We start from the raw sequence: 21,010 nt of genomic DNA on the forward strand, positions 1-21,010 counted from the left end.
CCGCACTGAACAACATTATGCCGCACTGAACAACACCATGCCGCACTGAACAACACCATGCCGCACTGAACAACACCATGCCGCACTGAACAACACGACGTCGCACTGAACAACACGACGCCGCACAGAACAACACGACGCCGCACAGAATAACACAATACCGCACAGAACAACACAATACCGCACAAACAGTTTTAGATAATATTACGTCGCAGTCATGTGACGCGGACATGACGTCAATAGGCGGAACTCACGGCAAAATTATAATCCGTGGGCGTGGCTTGCAACAGGAAGTAGGAAAGCGGCAGTTCTGGCAAACAAGACACAGCGGTTAGTAACACGATGACTAACAAGGCAAATATTTTTGTTTTCAGCTTGCAACTTGACCGTCTAGAGCGTACAAGGTAATTACAACTGTTTTTTTTTAGCCCTGAAAAGTGAGGGAGTGTGGCGTTTGGGAGGAATGTCGAACTCGGCGTCTGCTTCCAGCCACAGACGCCAAATTTCGACGATTATTTCGACTGGTCAACGGTTGTAAATTATTGCGTTGACTAAAAACTTTATTTAACTCTACTCTTAACTTTGCCGTTTCAGATATGCGGGTATTACACCGCGGAAATGACGTCAATAGGCTGAACTCTCGCCAAAATTCAAATCTGTGGGCGCAATGGCCTTGAGCGAGACACCGGATACAAACGCGACGATTATCAACAGAAATATCTTTATTTTCCGCTTGCAAGTGGACCGTCTAGAGCGTACACGGTAAGTACAACTCATTGTGTTTAAAAAGATTTACGTTTGTGTAGTTTGCGTTGCGTTGTATCTGTGAATGTTGGTTGAGGCTAAATGTTAATGTTTAATTTCATTCCTTTAGGTTCCACGGTGTTTGTTGGCTGTATGTTTTCCACTGCAAGAAGAGGCTCGTATCATTGACCAGCAGGAGCTACAATGGTGAGTACCCCTTTCGTCTTCCATTTATGTTAAACACTTCCTATTTCATGTCTAACAGTACTCGATTTAACAAATAACCATAAATAAATACAGTGTGGGCAGTCACGTTAACATATGTGATTATCCTGCCTAATATGTTTATCACAAATATGTCACTAATCACTAATATGTTTATTTGTTTATCACAACACCTTTGGACCTTCAGCAATCGATTATTTACCTTCATCTACATAGAGACAGAACGATGGTGTCTTAAACATCTCATTCATTTCACCAAATAACTTCACGCAGGTGGATAACGGCCGTCTCGGTCACGCTATGTTGCGTGATGCAGTTTTGAAGAACCAAATGCATTTATTCAATGAATAAGTCAAGCTAGTTCTATGTTTATGATGTTGTAAGTTACGGTACCGATTGAAGTTGAGTTCGAAGCCAGTGGAAAACAGCGCTGCGTTTGTGCTCTCCAGGTACAAATGTTGTGATCTCTGACTGACGACCGGGCGAGACTCGAGTAAGAGATGTCCAAACGAGCTCCGGCAGGGCGGGCCAAGGCGGAGCGAACGGACGCCCTTCAGGCCGCCAATGACGAGCTGAGAACCAAACTGATGGACGTCCAGTTAGAACTTCAGCAGGAGAAGAACAAGGTGAAAACCTCAACAGACAGACACTGCCTGCCTCCCTGCCTGCCTCCCTGCCTGCCTCCCTGCCTGCCTCCCTCCCTCCCAGTTTTCCCGATGTAGATTAGACATGCGTGTGCCATGACTGTGTCAGCCTACATCAACAAATGCACCGAGGACGTCAGCACCACTAAGAATATCATCACCCGGGGCAACCAACGACCCTGGATGACTGAGGAGGTACGTCAAACGCTACGAGCGCGGAACTCTGCCTTCAAGTCTGGCGACAAGGAGACACTGAGGACAGCGAGAGCCAACTTGAACCGTGCCATCAGGATAGCGAAGCGAGACCGCAGTCGAAAATTTCAGGATCGTTTCCACGACGTCAAAAACATCAGGAGTATGTGGCAAGGCATACGGGCGATTACAGACTACAACTCACCCTCCCCCCCCCCGGTGGGTGTAGTTGATGCTGACTTTCTAAATGGTCTAAATAACTTCTTTGGGAGGTTCGAGGCACTAAACGGCACTCCAGCAGTTAAAACTGTCCCCCATCAGGAAGAGGAGGTACTCTGCCTTGACTCCGCCGATGTGTTGAAGACCCTGAGGAGAGTCAACCCCTGTAAGGCCCCTGGCCCCGACAACATTCCTGGGCGTGTGTTCAGGGAATGTGCAAGTCATCTGGCTGGGGTCATCACAGACATTTTTAACACCTCGCTGGGCCAAGCCACAGTGCCGGCGTGCTTTAAGACTGCCTCCATCATTCCGGTGCCGAAGAAACCTCAAATCACCTCATTTAATGATTACCGGCCTGTTGCACTGACTCCGGTTATGATGAAGTGCTTCGAAAGGCTGCTTAAAGGTCACATCGTTTCCAGACTCCCCCTATTATTTGACCCGTTCCAGTTTGCCGACCGGCAAAACCGCTCCACTCAGGACGCCATCTCCTCCGTTCTTCACCTGAGCCTGGCTCACCTGGAGGAGAAGAACACCCATGTGCGGAGGCTGTTCCTGGACTTCAGCTCAGCGTTTAACACCATCATCCCACAGCATCTGGTAGGAAAATTGGAACACCTGGGCTTCAACACCCCCCTTCGCAACTGGCTGCTAGACTTCCTCACCAACAGACCTCAGTCAGTCCGGGTCGGACAGAACACCTCTGATGTCATCACCCTCAGCACAGGCTCCCTTCAGGGCTGCGTCCTGAGCCCCCTGCTGTGCACCCTGATGACACACGACTGCGTCCTCAGGTTCACCACCAATCACATCGTGAAGTCAGCAGACGACACAACGGTGGTGGGGCTCATCAGAGACAACAACGACCTGGACTACAGAGAGGAGGTGGAGCAGCTGGTGGGCTGGTGCAGAGAAAACAGCCTGATCCTGAATGAGGAGAAGATGAAGGAGATCATCGTCGACTTCAGGAAAAAACAGCCTCACCACGCTCCACTGATCATCAACAGCTCAGCTGTGGAGGTGGTCAGCACCACCAAATTCCTGGGGGTCCACATCACAGAAGACCTCACCTGGACTATGAACACTACGGCACTGGTCAAGAGGGCACAGAAGCGCTTGTACTTCCTGCGGAGGATGAGGAGAGCCCACCTGCCCCCACCCATCATGAGGACGTTCTACAGGAGCACCATAGAGAGCATTCTGACAAGCTGTCTCTCTGTGTGGTGTGGAGGCTGCACCGCCTCCGATTGGAAGAACGTGAGGAGAGTGGTGAGGACAGCAGAGAGGATCATAGGGGCTCCTCTTCCCTCCATTCAGGACATTTCATCTCAGCGCTGCATGTCCCGTGCCCGTAACATCATCAATGACCCATCACACCCCCACCATGGACTGTTCTCCCTGCTGCCCTCTGGGAAGAGGTTTGCAGCATCCGCTGCAGGTCCACCAGGTTCTGCAACAGCTTTTTCCCTGCTGTCATCAGACTGTTGAACACTAGAACTGTTGAGCTCTAAACTGAACTCTGCATCACACATTCACAGAACTGTACTTTATGACACTACGGACCTCTATCTTGCACTATCTCGCACTACCAACTTTACTGAACTTGTATAAACCCTTTAAATAGAAGTTTAATACATGGTTTAGCATTCCTCTGCACACTCTTGAATACTGTTTTGCCTACTTGCACTATTGCATAATTATCACTGCTGCACTTTATACTTATTTTTAATATATATATATATATATATATAGTATATATGTATATATATATATTTTCATAGGATATGTTACTTCTATTCAACTGCAATATCACTACTTTGTTGTAAGACGTATGCAACGGAATTTCGTTTTGTATGCACCATGTGCAGACAAGATGACAATAAAGTTTGTCTAAGTCTAAGTCATGTCAGGTCAGCTGTCTGGAGAGAGAGAGAAGTCAGGACCTGCGGGCGGAGCACCACCGTGCCACCGCCGCCATGACGGAACTCAAAAGCAAACTCCATGAGGAGAAGCAGAAAGAGTTAGCCATTACCAGGGAGACATTACTGCGGCAGCATGAAATGGAGCTGATGAGAGTGATCAAAATCAAAGATGGAGAGATCCAGCGACTGAATGCCTTGGTCCTCAGCCTGAGGGACGGCTCCATGGACAAGGTGATCCGCTCTATCCGTGTCTGACTATCCGCACGCCACGTCGGGCTTCGATGCGGCCGCTACCGTATTGTGTAGCTTGTCCCCAGTAAGCGTCGCGGCGCTCCGTTGCGGTCTCAACGGCCCGGTGTGGCGCAATGTCTGCTCAGGTGAGGAGGGGGGGCGCTTTGCTGGCGGAGGTGGAGGAGACGCGGCGGTGTCGGGAGACCGAGCGGTGTCGCCTCCACCAGGAGCGCGGAAGAAGCCCTGGCAGCGGCCCAGCAGGCCTGGCAGTCCCGAGCGGCCGAGCTCCGATCGGCTCATCACCAGCATCGGGAGGAGCTGAGCCGAACCAAGAGAGACTGCGAGAGGGAGATCCGCCGACTGGTAGGACTGATCAGATGCGCGGTGCGTGGCTATGTTCCCAATTTCGTTGTATACCTGCAGTGCAATGACACCTAAGGCATTCTATTCTATTCTATTTCACAAGAAGAAAATGTCCGGTTGCTCGCTTCGCTTTTGTCACAGCAAAGGTGTTCTAGTCGATTCAAGAAAAAAATTGGCCGGTTGCTCTCTTTGTTTTTGTCACAATTCTGGCAAATGAGTTTGCCCGCCTGCCTGAGCGCTCCCCGTTTGTACATCCAGACGGATGAGATCAAGCTGAAAGACAGAGCGGTTAGTGTTTTGGATGAAGCCCTGGGGCCGGCCACGTCCACCGCCTTCAGCTGCAGACTCAGGCTGCCGAGCAGCAGATCGCTGCCCTGAGGGATTCCCAAAGGGCGGGCCTAAACTACCCTGGAAGTGGGGTCAACGCCGCTACTAGCAATCCTCTTCATTGCGTAAGCCACCTCATCACACACTTGCAGTACGCATGACTTAGTTCGTTGCTGGAGGAAGGTAGCACAAAAACAGTTTTGAACTTTGAACGAGTGCTTGTGTGTGTGTGTTGCGGGGCGTTTTCAGTCTCAGGAGGATCGGGACACGCGACGGTTTCATCTGAAAATCGCTGAGCTCAGCGCAGTCATCAGGAAACTGGAGGATCGAAACGCCCTGCTTTCTGAAGAGCGCAATGAACTGGTAATTTATTGACGGCACGCTTGAAGGTTTGCGCTACGTTTGATGCGCGCCATCCAGCGAGGCACCCATTGCGCTTGCTTATTAGTTGAGCGGCGCGGCGAGTCGGTTGCCTGGTAGATGTCTTTTATTGGGAGCCAAAGCCACGATTCCGTTCAAACCGATGCAAAAGGAATGGATACGTTCTGGCCCGCGTGTTGTGCGTCTTTCACATCCCGCACTTCATGCTTGCAGCTAAAGCGACTGAGAGAAACAGAAAGCCAGTTTCTGCCACTCCTGTACAAAAACAAACGCCTGAGCAGGAAGAATGAAGAACTCTCGCTGGTGCTGTGTCGCCTTGAAAACAAAGTGCGCTTTGTCACCCAGGAGAACGAGGAGATGGCAAGCTTGGTAAGTCGACGCGGACAACGGCGGCGTGCCAACAGAGTCCACTGCATTTGTGTTCCACAGAGAAGGCCTAGTTCGCTCAATGACCTGGACCGCGGTTGCGGCCAGCAGGACGGTGAAATGGCGTTCCTTCAAGTTGTGGAGCAGCGGCACATCATCGACGACTTGTCCAAGGTCTTCAGGCAGGCGACTCGGTGCACGTACGGCAGCGCCGCGCTCGCTCGCTGTCGCCAGGAAACCTTTTCCGTCCAAAGCTTGGCCGGCGGCCGCCATCCAAAAAATTGGCCCCTTAAATTCCGACCTTTCAAGCAGGAGCATTGTGCGCACGCGTTTGAACACGCTTTAGACTTGTTTTGCCGTTTTCAGCAGCTCAAAGCTCCCGTTTTGTCAGCGCCTTTGCCACTCGCTGTGCGCTGAAAACGACGGACTTGCCCGGCTGCTCAGCCCGTCAACCATGAGCCGCGAGCGCGACGTCATTGTCCGTAGGCAGCTAGTGGCAAAATGCACCCTGTTAGAGTTGCGCTCGCTCCAACTTATTTTGCAAGAACCACACGGGAGACAAGTAAGTTCTTTTGGACACCTGCAGGTGGAGAGTCCATCCGTTGTACGAATGAAGTCTGACTCTCGGCTCCTGCACGAGCATTTTAATTAAGAGAAACAGGGTGGGTGTAAGAGTGGATTGAATAGAGGAAGCCCTTGACCTCTAGTCAAAACATAGCAAGGGGTGTTTTACGACTTTGTGTAGGAAGGGATAAGCGATAGGGATAAATAAGGGATAAATAATATTATTTATTACAGGTCGCAGTCAAAGTCAAAGCAACACAATGATACGATAAAGATAATCTGGAAAACCCTGACACACCCTGTAGTTGTCACTTTTGGAAAAGACGAGCGTCCCTCCAATCATCGCTGGTGACGTGTTTTTCAGGCTCTGGAGACAGGAGCTCATGTCAGAAATGTCATTGTGAGTCGCGTTTGTTTCTGCGCCGGAGCCGTTCGTTCCCTATGCATCCAAAGAATCTCAAAGGCGGATTATTTGTGTCGACAGGAGAGAGATTTGCTGCTACGATACCGACGTCGAGAATCTCTGAGGAGGAACAAAGCGTGAGGTCCTGCAAGGTGAGTCTGTTTGTTTGCGGCTGCTTGGTGTTGCGCAAGATGAAATGGCCTTTTTCTCGCTATCGTTCCTCTCGTCGATTCATCGTGAGGTGTCGCTTCAGTTTGTTCAGAGAGATGTTTGCTTCCGCGCCCGCAGGTCATCGAAACATTTTACGGCTACGACGAAGACGTGTTGGTGGACTCGGACGGATCGTCCTTGTCTTTTCACACCGACAGAACCCCCGACACGGAACCCGAAGAGGTAGCCCGCCATTTCTGCCAGCGTATTGGCACCAAACATTCCTCTTCAGCCTGGAATCGGACTCGTCTTTGCGTCGCGGGTGCTTTGTCGCCGGTCTGACTGATTCTGGTACTAGTGCTGTGTTGCATTGGTGTGTGCATGAAGAGGCGGAGCTTCGCTACCGCCAGCTGACGCAAGAATATCAAGCGCTGCAACGAGCCTACGCTCTGCTAGCCCAGACCAGCGAAAGGGGACTACGACGCCGAGAAGGAGATCAAGGTGGCGCCCCTTCCCGCAACCCCCGGCCGGGTCCCAGCCTCCCCGTTCTCACCCAGCCTCGGGTGTTCTCTGGTCTGAAAGGAGGAGGAGGAGCCTCCCTCCTCCTCCTTTCAGACCAGAGAAAAGCTGATGGTAGAAATGGGTCACTATCAAAGCAGAGTAGCAGATCTGGAGTCAGCGCTGAAGCAACAAGGACAGGTAAGCTCATCAATGAGCACACCTTTTTCTCAGACAAAATAGCTACATTCTTCAGTCACTCATCCGTCTGGCATTACTGGACCAACCCCCCCCCCCCCCCCCCCCCCCGAACGTGGCTGGGAAAATGCGGAGAAAAGCAAATGTCATTTTCCAGTCAACCAAAGAATTTGTGGATGAAAATGACACAACATTCCAAAGCTGTCCACGCGTTTGTCTCTTCTAGAATGTCAAGTGGGTGGAGGAGAAGCAGCTGCTGCGTCAGAGCAATCAGCAGTTGGCCGAAAAGGTGACGGAAAGAAAGGCGCTGGGCGGAGTCGCTTGGCGTCACACCTGTCGGGAAGCCCCGCAGATGAGGTCTGACTGTCTTTTCAGGTCAGGCGGATGGAGGCGGAAGAAGCGCGTCTGAAAGAGCACATCCAGGATATCCGAGACCAAAACGAACTGCTTGAGTTCCGCATCCTGGAGCTGGAGGTGGGAAGACTCGCACAAGCGTGTTGAGGCCAGAGATGTGACGGACGGACGGACGGACGGACGGATGCATGCCTCTGCCTTTCAGGAGAGGGAGTGGCGCTCCCCCGTCTTGAAGTTTCTGCAAGTCCGTTTCCCAGACGGCCTCAGCCCTTTGCAGATCTACTGCGAGGCCGAGGGCGTGAGCGTACGTAAGGCGTCCCTCGCAACCCTAACCTTAACCCGAGGTCCCAGAACACCTTACATTGCTCCTTGCGCCTTTCCCCCGGACATCGTCATCAGTGATCTGATGAAGAAGCTGGACATCCTGGGCTATAACGCCGTAAGTGTATGTCGAACTCCTTATGTTCGCACTCCACGAGACTCGGCGGCTCAAATGTGACTTTTGGAAGGCTTTGCGCTGAAAGAAGCTTGTTGACGCTGTGCCTTTGGGCTCTTGCAGAATCTCACCAACGAGGAGCAGGTGGTCGTGATTCACGCCAGGACCCTTCTCACCCTAGCCGAGAAGGTAACGCGCACGTCCACGCACGCTCTCGCATTCTGCTTATGTGACAGCAGCCTTTCCTCAGTGGTTAGAATACATCAAAGTGACCAAGTCAGCACTTCAACAGAAGATGTTGGACATTGAAAGTGAGAAGGTAGACAGACACGCGACATCAGCCAAGGGGAACTCCGGCAATGTGCCCCAACAATTCTGACCTTGAGCTGTGCTAGGATATGTTCTGCAAGCAGAAGGGCTACCTGGATGAAGAGTTGGATTTCAGGAAGTGTTCCATGGACCAGGCTCATAAGGTAAGCCGCCCTCAAATCTCCCGCCGGACCACTGATGGACGAGGATTGCGGCCCAGAGGATCCTGGAGCTGGAGGCCATGTTGTACGAGGCGCTACCGCAGCGGGACTGCCCCGCCACGGACGGCGAAAAAGCCAGCCACGCTGGCGTGAATGACGTGCTGACGGCGGATCAGAGAGAAGAGCTTAGGAGCGCCGTGGACCAATGGAAGCGAGCCCTGATGTGCGAGTTGAGGGAGCGCGACGCTTGCATCCTCCAAGAGAGAATGGATCTGCTGCACAGCGCGCAACAGGTAAGGGCCCAAAGCCAGCCCGGCACTTACTTGCACGCTTACTGGCTTTTGAATGCCACTTTCCATTTGTCCGTCCTAGAGGAACAAAGAGCTGAAAGAATTCATCGAAGCTCAGAAGAGACAAATCAAACAATTGGAGGAGAAGTTTCTGTTTCTCTTTCTATTCTTCTCCTTGGCCTTCATTCTGTGGCCCTAACACCAGCTGGTGAGTGAGCTCCAGCGGCACCGCACTCGACACCTCCGATACACTGCCAGCCGGTCTCAGACGTTGGCAGACGCTCCGATGCCAACGTATACCCCCCGCCACGGTGACAGAGGCACCGCGTCACACCGGCGCTCATCCAATCAGAAGGCAGGAAAAGCAAATTCACATGCAGGGCACTTTTGAACCAGAAGAGAGCGCCACAAAAAACGGTTGTTGCCCCAAACGCGCACTAAAAAGGGTCAGAATAACAAGAGTCCCACTGGCCAGCCGGGGCCACCCGTCCAGCTGTTTCTTCAGGGGGGAAAAAAATTGGAGTCACCGGTGAGTACATTTTGCATTTAGCTCTGCTTTTCTGCTTCTGTCTTCAAGTGTGTGGCATCCTGCGATCAAAGAGTCAGCCAACCCCAAAGCGGTTGACCTCAACGTCCCACCACCATGCCTACCAGAGCAGGTGACGTGATGCTTTGGACATCCTTCCGTCTCAGATGCCCAAAAGTACTCTTTGCCACATCTGCGGCAATACGGTGTCTTTTCAAAGGTGCAAATAAATCCAGCGTGGGCGGAACACGCACGTCTTCGGTTTTTCCCGCTTTGTTTGTGTGACAGCTGTTGTGAAAATTTTATACAAATAAAGTTGTATAGTACAGGTTTGGCCAAGCCGCAACTCCCGAACCGCATGCGGCTCTTTTATGTTCATATCAACATTTGTGTGTGTGTGTGTGTGGGGGGGGGGGGGGTTGTGCGTGTTGGCTTCACTTGAGTTCAATTTGGTATTTTGGTCAAAAGCGCATGTGGTGAAATTCCACAAAGTAGGATGGGCAAACACATTTCTTTAAACTATGAGTGTCAATTGGGCTCTCGAAATGGCAGGGAAAAGATGCACAGCAAAACGAAAATACGTAGATGAACACAGGACGTTTTAATCAGAGTGGGAAAGTTTCTATTTTTTGTTGAACGTGATGGCAAACCATTCTGCCTGATATGTCAGACCTCAGCGCATTTCAAAGATTCAAATCTTCAGCGCCATGCACTTCAGCTCACTCCATGCTAACATTGATCAGGCGTCGAACCCGCATCATCATGCTTAAGAGGTGGCCATGCTAACCAGTGCGCCATTATGTCAACGCATAATAACTAAGTCTACTGGTCAAAACAGCGGTTACTATATGACGTCGCTACGTCGTGGTCACGTGACGCAGACAAGACGTCAATGGACGTGGGCAGAGTTAACTTGTTTAAAAGGGAGTAGGCAGAAGAAATATTTAATTTATTTGAATCTATTTTGAGTGCACACCATTATGCCAATGCATAACAACTGTAAATCTACTAAACAAAACAGCGGTTGCTATATGACATCTGCCACGTCGTGGTCACGTGACATACGTGACGTCGATGGGCGTAACTTTCGCCGGAATTCAAATCCGCGGGGAGAGTTAACTTGTTTAAAAGAGAGTGGGCAGAAGAATTATTTAATTTATTTAAATCTATTTGGTGTGTGCGCCATTATGTCAATGCATAACAACTGTAAGTCTACTAAACAAAACAGCGGTTGCTATTTGACGTCTGCCACGTCGTGGTCACGTGACGCGGACGTGACGTCGACGCCTACTTTACATCCCACCGATCACAGGACTCCTCGGCTGCATAACCGTGCCCCCTTCCCAACCAATCGGATTTGCTATACGCGAAAACGACGCCAATGGAAAGAGCTTCCGCCCAAATTTAAATCCGTGGGCGTGGCTCGCAGCAGGAAGTAGGAAAATGGCGGCGATGTTGACAAAGACACAGCGGATGGTAACATACGACTAACAAGAGAAATATTTTTATTTTCTGCTTGCAACTGGACCGTCCAGAGCGTACACGGTAAGTACAACTCATCGTTTTTAAAAAGAAGTACTTTTGTTGCCCTGAAAAGCGAGTGAGCGTGGCGTTTGTGGGGGACGTCGAATTTCGACGATTCTTTCTGGTCAACGGTTGTAAATGATTGTGTTGATTAAAAAAGAAAACTTGATGTAACTCTACTTTTAACTGCCGTTTCAGATAGATTTGGAATTGCATCACATCCAATTTTGCCTAGAGCGTACACGGTAAGTAACACTCGTTGTGTTTAAGGAGATTTACGTTTGTAATAGCAGAAGTGTAGCCGCGTTGCGTTGTACGTGTGAATGTTGGTCCGGGCGAAATGTTAATGTTTAATTTCATTCCTTTAGGTTCCACGGTGTTTGTTGGCTGCAAGTTTTCCACTGCAAGAAGAGGCTCATATCATTGACCAGGAGCGAGCTACAATGGTGAGTAGCCATAACATTTATGTTAAACACTTCCTATTTCATGTCTAACAGTACTTGATTTAACAAATAACCATAAATAAATACAGTGTGGGCACTGAAGTTAACATATGTGATTATACTGCCTAATCTGTCACCGAGTAGATTGTTGCAAAGTAATATAAGATCCAAAGTTGTAATTCAGAATAGTTTTCAAAAGAAGGCCATTAGAATTATATACAAGTCTGATTACCCTGAACAAGCTATTAATTAAATCACAAATTCTTCAATTCAAAGATTTGGTAGATTATCAGACAAATAATGTCTAACAGTAATTGATTTAACACATCACGATAAGTAGATTGAGTGTGGGCACTCTCAAGTTAACATATGTGATTATACTGCCTAATCTGTTACAGAGTATGTTGTTGCCAAGTAATGTAGAATAGATCCAAAGTAGTAATCCAGAATAGTTTTGAAGAGGCCATTAGAATGATAAACAAATCTGATTACCTTGAACATAATAACAAGCTAAGTGTTTAATATGTCCTATGAAGTCAAAATTGGGCACCATCATGTGGTGAAATTTGGAATTGCATCACATCCAATTTTGCCTGGGAACAAACAGATTACATAAATCTTAGTTTTGAATAAGCCACTCCTTCTCAAACAAGTAAACTCTGCCCATTTTGCGCAGTAGATGTTCTGTTAATATCTAGTATTTATACAAAGTCATAATTTAAATTGCTTTCAACCTTCATTCATCGGTTCAACCAACATTACTCGCTCTTATTACCAACTTGTATTGATTTAACTAAGCGTTTAATACTTCCTATCAGGTCTCAAATCGAGATTTGGCAAAATACAATTTCAGCAAATCCAATTTTGCCAGGGAACAAAAATAGATTAAATAAACTAAATAAGTCCTCTTCCCATTAAATAAATCAGAAAAGTCTGTCTTGTAACCAGTCCTCTTCAAACAAGTAAAGTCTGCCCATTTTGTGCCGTAGATTTTGTGTCTATGCCTAGTATTTAAACAAAATCATAATTTAAACGACTTCTTTCCTTCATTCACTTTGGAAATTTGGAATTGCAGCAAATCGAATTTTGGCAGGGAACAAAAATAGATCAATTAAACTAAATAAGTCTTCTTCCCATTAAATAAATTAAAAAAGTCTGTCTTGTAACCAGTCCTTTTCAAACAAGTAAAGTCTGCCCATTTTGTGCCGTCGATTTTGTGTTAATGCCTAGTATTTATACAAAATCATAATTTAAAGGACTTCATTCCTTCATTCACTTTGGAAATTTGGAATTGCAGCACATCAAATTTTGCCTGGGAAGAAAAGTAGATTAAATAAATTTAATAAGTCTTACTACTTCCCATTAAATAAATTAAATACGTCTTACTTGTTCCCACTCCTTTTCAAAACAGTAGTTTAAAACGAGGGCCCTTCACTCAATCTTTAACCCCAACCCCGCACGTTGTGTTGTATCTGTGAATGTTGGTTGTGGCCAAATGATAGTTTTCTTTCATTCGTTTAGGTTCCAAGAAAACTTGATGTAACTCTACTTTTAACTGCCGTTTCAGATAAGCGGGTATTACGTCGCAGTCATGTGCCGTGGATATGACGTAATTGCCCGAACCTCCGCCAAAATTCAAATCTGTTGGCGCGATGGCCGTGAGCCACTGAGCAGCGACGATTATCAACAGAAATATCTTTATTTTCTGCTTGCAACTGGACCGTCTAGAGCGTACACGGTAAGTAACACTCATTGTGTTTAAGGAGATTTACGTTTGTAATAGCAGAAGTGTAGCCGCGTTGCGTTGTACGTGTGAAAATTGGTCGAGGCGAAATGTTAATGTTTAATTTCATTCCTTTAGGTTCCACGGTGTTTGTTGGCTGCAAGTTTTCCACTGCAAGAAGAGGCTCGTATCATTGACCAGGAGCGAGCTACAATGGTGAGTAGCCATAACATTTATGTTAAACACTTCCTATTTCATGTCTAACAGTACTTGATTTAACAAATAACCATAAATAAATACAGTGTGGGCACTGAAGTTAACATATGTGATTATACTGCCTAATCTGTCACGGAGTAGATTGTTGCAAAGTAATATAAGATCCAAAGTTGTAATTCAGAATAGTTTTCAAAAGAAGGCCATTAGAATTATATACAAGTCTGATTACCCTGAACAAGCTATTAATTAAATCACAAATTCTTCAATTCAAAGATTTGGTAGATTATCAGACAAATAATGTCTAACAGTAATTGATTTAACACATCACGATAAGTAGATTGAGTGTGGGCACTCTCAAGTTAACATATGTGATTATACTGCCTAATCTGTTACAGAGTATGTTGTTGCCAAGTAATGTAGAATAGATCCAAAGTAGTAATCCAGAATAGTTTTGAAGAGGCCATTAGAATGATAAACAAATCTGATTACCTTGAACATAATAACAAGCTAAGTGTTTAATATGTCCTATGAAGTCAAAATTGGGCACCATCATGTGGTGAAATTTGGAATTGCATCACATCCAATTTTGCCTGGGAACAAACAGATTACATAAATCTTAGTTTTGAATAAGCCACTCCTTCTCAAACAAGTAAACTCTGCCCATTTTGCGCAGTAGATGTTCTGTTAATATCTAGTATTTATACAAAGTCATAATTTAAATTGCTTTCAACCTTCATTCATCGGTTCAACCAACATTACTCGCTCTTATTACCAACTTGTATTGATTTAACTAAGCGTTTAATACTTCCTATCAGGTCTCAAATCGAGATTTGGCAAAATACAATTTCAGCAAATCCAATTTTGCCAGGGAACAAAAATAGATTAAATAAACTAAATAAGTCCTCTTCCCATTAAATAAATCAGAAAAGTCTGTCTTGTAACCAGTCCTCTTCAAACAAGTAAAGTCTGCCCATTTTGTGCCGTAGATTTTGTGTCTATGCCTAGTATTTAAACAAAATCATAATTTAAACGACTTCTTTCCTTCATTCACTTTGGAAATTTGGAATTGCAGCAAATCGAATTTTGGCAGGGAACAAAAATAGATCAATTAAACTAAATAAGTCTTCTTCCCATTAAATAAATTAAAAAAGTCTGTCTTGTAACCAGTCCTTTTCAAACAAGTAAAGTCTGCCCATTTTGTGCCGTCGATTTTGTGTTAATGCCTAGTATTTATACAAAATCATAATTTAAAGGACTTCATTCCTTCATTCACTTTGGAAATTTGGAATTGCAGCACATCAAATTTTGCCTGGGAAGAAAAGTAGATTAAATAAATTTAATAAGTCTTACTACTTTGTTTTCCCTCGCCCGGACGCGGGTCACCGGGGCCCCCCTCTGGAGCCAGGCCTGGAGGCGGGGCTCGAAGGCGAGCGTCTGGTGGCCGGGTCTTCGCCCATGGGGCCCGGCCGGGCATAGCCCGAAATGGAAACGTGGGTCCCCCTTCCCATGGGCTCACCACCTGTGGGAGGGGCCGAAGGGGTCGGGTGCAATGTGAGCTGGGCGGCAGCCAAAGGCAGGGACCTTGGCGGTCTGATCCCCGGCTGCAGAAGCTGGCTCTTGGGACATGGAATGTCACCTCTCTGGCTGGAAAGGAGCCCGAGCTGGTGTGCGAGGCAGAAAGATTCCGACTAGATATAGTCGGACTAGCCTCCACACACAGTTTGGGTTCCGGTACAAGCCCTCTCGAGAGGGGCTGGACTCTCTTCCACTCTGGAGTTGCCCACGGTGAGAGGCGTCGAGCAGGTGTGGGTATACTTATTGCCCCCCGGCTGGGCGCCTGCACATTGGGGTTCACCCCGGTGAACGAGAGGGTAGCCTCCCTCCGCCTTCGGGTGGGGGGACGGGTCCTGACTGTTGTTTGTGTCTATGCACCAAACAGCAGCTCAGAGTACCCACCCTTCTTGGGGTCCCTGGAAGAAGTGCTGGAGAGCGCTCCTTCTGGGGACTCCATCGTTCTACTGGGTGACTTCAATGCTCACGTGGGCAATGACAGTGAGACCTGGAAGGGCGTGATTGGGAGGAACGGCCCCCCTGATCTGAACCCGAGCGGTGTTCTATTGTTGGACTTCTGTGCTCGACACGGATTTTCAATAATGAACACCATGTTCAAACATAAGGGTGTCCATGTGTGCACTTGGCACCAGAACACCCTAGGCCGCAGTTCGATGATCGACTTTGTAGTCGTGTCATCGGATTTGCGGCCGCATGTTTTGGACACTTGGGTGAAGAGAGGGGCGGAGCTGTCAACTGATCACCACCTGGTGGTGGGTTGGCTCCGATGGTGGGGGAAGATGCCGGTCCGACCTGGCAGACCCAAACGCTCTGTGAGGGTCTGCTGGGAACGTCTGGCAGAATCTCCTGTCAGGAAGAGCTTCAACTCCCACCTCCGGCAGAGCTTTTCCCACGTCCCGGGGGAGGCGGGGGACATTGAGTCTGAGTGGACCATGTTCCGCGCCTCCATTGTTGAGGCGGCCGACCGGAGCTGTGGCCGTAAGGTCGTTGGTGCCTGTCGTGGCGGCAATCCCCGAACCCGCTGGTGGACACCGGCGGTAAGGGATGCCGTCAAGCTGAAGAAGGAGTCCTATCGGGCCGTTTTGGCCTGCGGGACTCCGGAGGCAGCTGACAGGTACCGGATGGCCAAGCGGAACGCGGCTTCGGCGGTTGCTGAGGCAAAAACCCGGGCGTGGGAGGAGTTCGGTGAGGCCATGGAGAATGACTTTCGGACGGCTTCGAGGAAATTCTGGTCCACCATCCGGCGTCTCAGGAGGGGGAAGCAGTGCAACGTCAACACTGTTTACAGTGGGGATGGCGTGCTGCTGACCTCGACTCGGGACGTCGTGAGTCGGTGGGGAGAATACTTCGAAGACCTCCTCAATTCCACCTACACGCCTTCCATTGAGGAAGCAGGGCCTGGAGACTCTGAGGCGGATTCTCCAATCTCTGGGGCCGAAGTCACTGAGGTAGTCAAAAAACTCCTCGGTGGCAAGGCCCCGGGGGTGGATGAGATCCGCCCGGAGTTCTTAAAGGCTCTGGATGTTGTGGGGCTGTCATGGCTGACACGCCTCTACAACGTTGCGTGGACATCGGGGACAGTGCCTCTGGATTGGCAGACTGGGGTGGTGGTTCCCCTCTTTAAGAAGGGGGACCGGAGGGTGTGTTCCAATTACAGGGGAATCACACTCCTCAGCCTCCCTGGTAAGGTCTATTCAGGGGTGCTGGAGAGGAGGGTCCGTCGGGAGGTCGAACCTCGGATTCAGGAGGAGCAGTGTGGCTTTCGTCCTGGCCGTGGAACAGTGGACCAGCTCTACACCCTCGACAGGATCCTCGAGGGTGCATGGGAGTTCGCCCAACCAGTCCACATGTGTTTTGTGGACTTGGAGAAGGCGTTCGACCGTGTCCCTCGGGAGGTTCTGTGGAGGGTGCTTCGGGAGTACGGGGTGCCGAGCCAACTGATAAGGGCGGTTCGGTCCCTGTATCACCGATGCCAGAGTCTGGTCCGCATTTCCGGCAGTAAGACGGATTCGTTCCCAGTGAGGGTTGGACTCCGCCAAGGCTGCCCTTTGTCACCGATTCTGTTCATAATTTTTATGGACAGAATTTCTAGGCGCAGCCGAGGCGTTGAGGGGGTCCGGTTTGGGGACCTCAGCATCGCGTCTCTGCTTTTTGCAGATGACGTGGTGCTGTTGGCTTCTTCAGGCCGTGATCTCCAGCTCTCGCTGGAACGATTCGCAGCCGAGTGTGAAGCGGTCGGGATGAGGGTCAGCACCTCCAAATCCGAGTCCATGGTCCTCGATCGGAAAAGGGTGGAATGCCCTCTCCGGATCGGGGATGAGATCCTGCCCCAAGTGGAGGAGTTCAAGTATCTTGGAGTCTTGTTCACGAGTGAGGGGAGGATGGAGCGTGAGATCGACAGGCGGATCGGTGCAGCGTCGGCAGTAATGCGGACCCTGTACCGGTCCGTTGTGGTGAAGAGAGAGCTGAGCCAAAAGGCAAAGCTCTCAATTTACCGGTCGATTTACGCTCCTACCCTCACCTATGGTCACGAGCTATGGGTCGTGACCGAAAGAACGAGATCTCGGATACAAGCGGCCGAAATGAGTTTTCTCCGCAGGATGTCCGGGCTCTCCCTTAGAGATAGGGTGAGAAGCTCGGTCATCCGGGAGAGACTCGGAGTAGAGTCGCTACTCCTCCACGTTGAGAGGAGCCAGATGAGGTGGCTCGGGCATCTTATCAGGATGCCTCCTGGACGCCTCCCTGGGGAGGTGTTCCGGGCATGTCCCACCGGTAGGAGACCCCGTGGACGACCCAGGACGCGCTGGAGAGACTATGTCTCTCAGCTGGCCTGGGAACGCCTTGGGATCCCCCGGGATGAGCTGGATGAAGTGGCTGGGGAGAGGGAAGTCTGGGAGTCCCTCCTAAAGCTGCTCCCCCCGCGACCCGACCCCGGATAAGCGGAAGAAGATGGATGGATGGATGGATGGAAGTCTTACTACTTCCCATTAAATAAATTAAATACGTCTTACTTGTTCCCACTCCTTTTCAAAACAGTAGTTTAAAACGAGGGCCCTTCACTCAATCTTTAACCCCAACCCCGCACGTTGTGTTGTATCTGTGAATGTTGGTTGTGGCCAAATGATAGTTTTCTTTCATTCGTTTAGGTTCCAAGAAAACTTGATGTAACTCTACTTTTAACTGCCGTTTCAGATAAGCGGGTATTACGTCGCAGTCATGTGCCGTGGATATGACGTAATTGCCCGAACCTCCGCCAAAATTCAAATCTGTTGGCGCGATGGCCGTGAGCCACTGAGCAGCGACGATTATCAACAGAAATATCTTTATTTTCTGCTTGCAACTGGACCGTCTAGAGCGTACACGGTAAGTAACACTCATTGTGTTTAAGGAGATTTACGTTTGTAATAGCAGAAGTGTAGCCGCGTTGCGTTGTACGTGTGAAAATTGGTCGAGGCGAAATGTTAATGTTTAATTTCATTCCTTTAGGTTCCACGGTGTTTGTTGGCTGCAAGTTTTCCACTGCAAGAAGAGGCTCGTATCATTGACCAGGAGCGAGCTACAATGGTGAGTAGCCATAACATTTATGTTAAACACTTCCTATTTCATGTCTAACAGTACTTGGTTTAACAAATAACCATAAATAAATACAGTGTGGGCACTGAAGTTAACATATGTGATTATACTGCCTAATCTGTCACGGAGTAGATTGTTGCAAAGTAATATAAGATCCAAAGTTGTAATTCAGAATAGTTTTCAAAAGAAGGCCATTAGAATTATATACAAGTCTGATTACCCTTAACATAACAACAAGCTATTAATTAAATCACAAATTCTTCAATTCAAAGATTTGGTAGATTATCAGACAAATAATGTCTAACAGTAATTGATTTAACACATCACGATAAGTAGATTGAGTGTGGGCACTCTCAAGTTAACAGATATGATTATACTGCCTAATCTGTTACAGAGTATGTTGTTGCCAAGTAATGTAGAATAGATCCAAAGTAGTAATCCAGAATAGTTTTGAAGAGGCCATTAGAATAATAAACAAATCTGATTACCTTGAACATAATAACAAGCTAAGTGTTTAAGGAGATTTACGTTTGTAATAGCAGAAGTGTAGCCGCGTTGCGTTGTACGTGTGAAAATTGGTCGAGGCGAAATGTTAATGTTTAATTTCATTCCTTTAGGTTCCACGGTGTTTGTTGGCTGCAAGTTTTCCACTGCAAGAAGAGGCTCGTATCATTGACCAGGAGCGAGCTACAATGGTGAGTAGCCATAACATTTATGTTAAACACTTCCTATTTCATGTCTAACAGTACTTGATTTAACAAATAACCATAAATAAATACAGTGTGGGCACTGAAGTTAACATATGTGATTATACTGCCTAATCTGTCACGGAGTAGATTGTTGCAAAGTAATATAAGATCCAAAGTTGTAATTCAGAATAGTTTTCAAAAGAAGGCCATTAGAATTATATACAAGTCTGATTACCCTTAACATAACAACAAGCTATTAATTAAATCACAAATTCTTCAATTCAAAGATTTGGTAGATTATCAGACAAATAATGTCTAACAGTAATTGATTTAACACATCACGATAAGTAGATTGAGTGTGGGCACTCTCAAGTTAACAGATATGATTATACTGCCTAATCTGTTACAGAGTATGTTGTTGCCAAGTAATGTAGAATAGATCCAAAGTAGTAATCCAGAATAGTTTTGAAGAGGCCATTAGAATAATAAACAAATCTGATTACCTTGAACATAATAACAAGCTAAGTGTTTAATATGTCCTATGAAGTCAAAATTGGGCACCATCATGTGGTGAAATTTGGAATTGCATCACATCCAATTTTGCCTGGGAACAAACAGATTAAATAAATCTTAGTTTTGAATAAGCCACTCCTTCTCAAACAAGTAAACTCTGCCCATTTCGCGCAGTAGATGTTCTGTTAATATCTAGTATTTATACAAAGTCATAATTTAAATTGCTTTCAACCTTCATTCATCGGTTCAACCAACATTACTCGCTCTTATTACCAACTTGTATTGATTTAACTAAGCGTTTAATACTTCCTATCAGGTCTCAAGGCAAGATTTGGCAAAATACAATTTCAGCAAATCCAATTTTGCCAGGGAACAAAAATAGATTAAATAAACTAAATAAGTCTTCTTCCCATTAAATAAATCAGAAAAGTCTGTCTTGTAACCAGTCCTCTTCAAACAAGTAAAGTCTGCCCATTTTGTGCCGTAGATTTTGTGTCTATGCCTAGTATTTAAACAAAATCATAATTTAAACGACTTCTTTCCTTCATTCACTTTGGAAATTTGGAATTGCAGCAAATCGAATTTTGCCAGGGAACAAAAATAGATCAATTAAACTAAATAAGTCTTCTTCCCATTAAATAAATTAAAAAAGTCTGTCTTGTAACCAGTCCTTTTCAAACAAGTAAAGTCTGCCCATTTTGTGCCGTCGATTTTGTGTTAATGCCTAGTATTTATACAAAATCATAATTTAAAGGACTTCATTCCTTCATTCACTTTGGAAATTTGGAATTGCAGCACATCAAATTTTGCCTGGGAAGAAAAGTAGATTAAATAAATTTAATAAGTCTTACTACTTCCCATTAAATAAATTAAATACGTCTTACTTGTTCCCACTCCTTTACAAAAAAGTAGTTTAAAACGAGGTCCCTTCACTCAACCTTTAACCCTATTTATTCACCTTCTAGGCTAAGTGTTAAAGGCTAAGTGTTAAAGGCTAAGTGTTAAAGGCTAAGTGTTAGAGGCTAAGTGCCAGAGGCTAGGCGCCAGAGGCGAGTTTTTGTGGGCTGAAGTTTTAGTGGGGTTAGTGTGAATACAATCCAAAAGAATACAACAGAATACAATACAATAGAATATAATACATAGATTAAATTCAATAGCTCTTACTACTTCCCATTAAATAAATTAAATACGTCTTACTTGTTCCCAATCCTTTTCAAAAAAGTAGTTTAAAACGAGGGCCCTTCACTCAACCTT

At 47.1% G+C, this 21,010-nt stretch overlaps 1 protein-coding gene and 1 long non-coding RNA gene across 3 annotated transcripts; both read left to right on the forward strand.

Moving 5' to 3' along the window:
* The first annotated feature begins 4,803 nt into the window (after positions 1–4,803).
* On the forward strand, positions 4,804–7,517 carry LOC148393677 (uncharacterized). Its single transcript, XR_015860396.1, has 4 exons — positions 4,804–4,992; positions 5,117–6,578; positions 6,663–6,733; positions 6,870–7,517. It is a non-coding gene; the product is annotated as an uncharacterized LOC148393677 (long non-coding RNA).
* Positions 7,518–7,566: 49 nt separating this feature from the next.
* Positions 7,567–9,765, forward strand: LOC148393678 (janus kinase and microtubule-interacting protein 3-like). Of its 2 annotated transcripts, XM_088385243.1 has the most exons (8): positions 7,567–7,716; positions 7,803–7,901; positions 7,987–8,220; positions 8,341–8,406; positions 8,468–8,536; positions 8,613–8,690; positions 8,747–8,980; positions 9,060–9,765. In XM_088385243.1, the coding sequence occupies exons 2-8, from the start codon at positions 7,812–7,814 to the stop codon at positions 9,174–9,176; spliced, it is 888 nt and encodes a 295-aa protein (XP_088241369.1). In that variant the 5' UTR covers positions 7,567–7,716; positions 7,803–7,811; the 3' UTR covers positions 9,177–9,765. The 2 variants fall into 2 exon arrangements, with proteins under 2 accessions (XP_088241369.1, XP_088241370.1); XM_088385244.1 differs by having other exon boundaries at positions 7,567–7,901.
* The last annotated feature ends 11,245 nt before the right edge of the window (positions 9,766–21,010 follow it).

This window comes from Syngnathus floridae, chromosome 9 (genome assembly GCF_059516105.1).
Source record: "Syngnathus floridae isolate MCC-2025c chromosome 9, RoL_Sflo_1.0, whole genome shotgun sequence".
In the NCBI taxonomy this organism is placed as follows: domain Eukaryota; kingdom Metazoa; phylum Chordata; class Actinopteri; order Syngnathiformes; family Syngnathidae; genus Syngnathus; species Syngnathus floridae.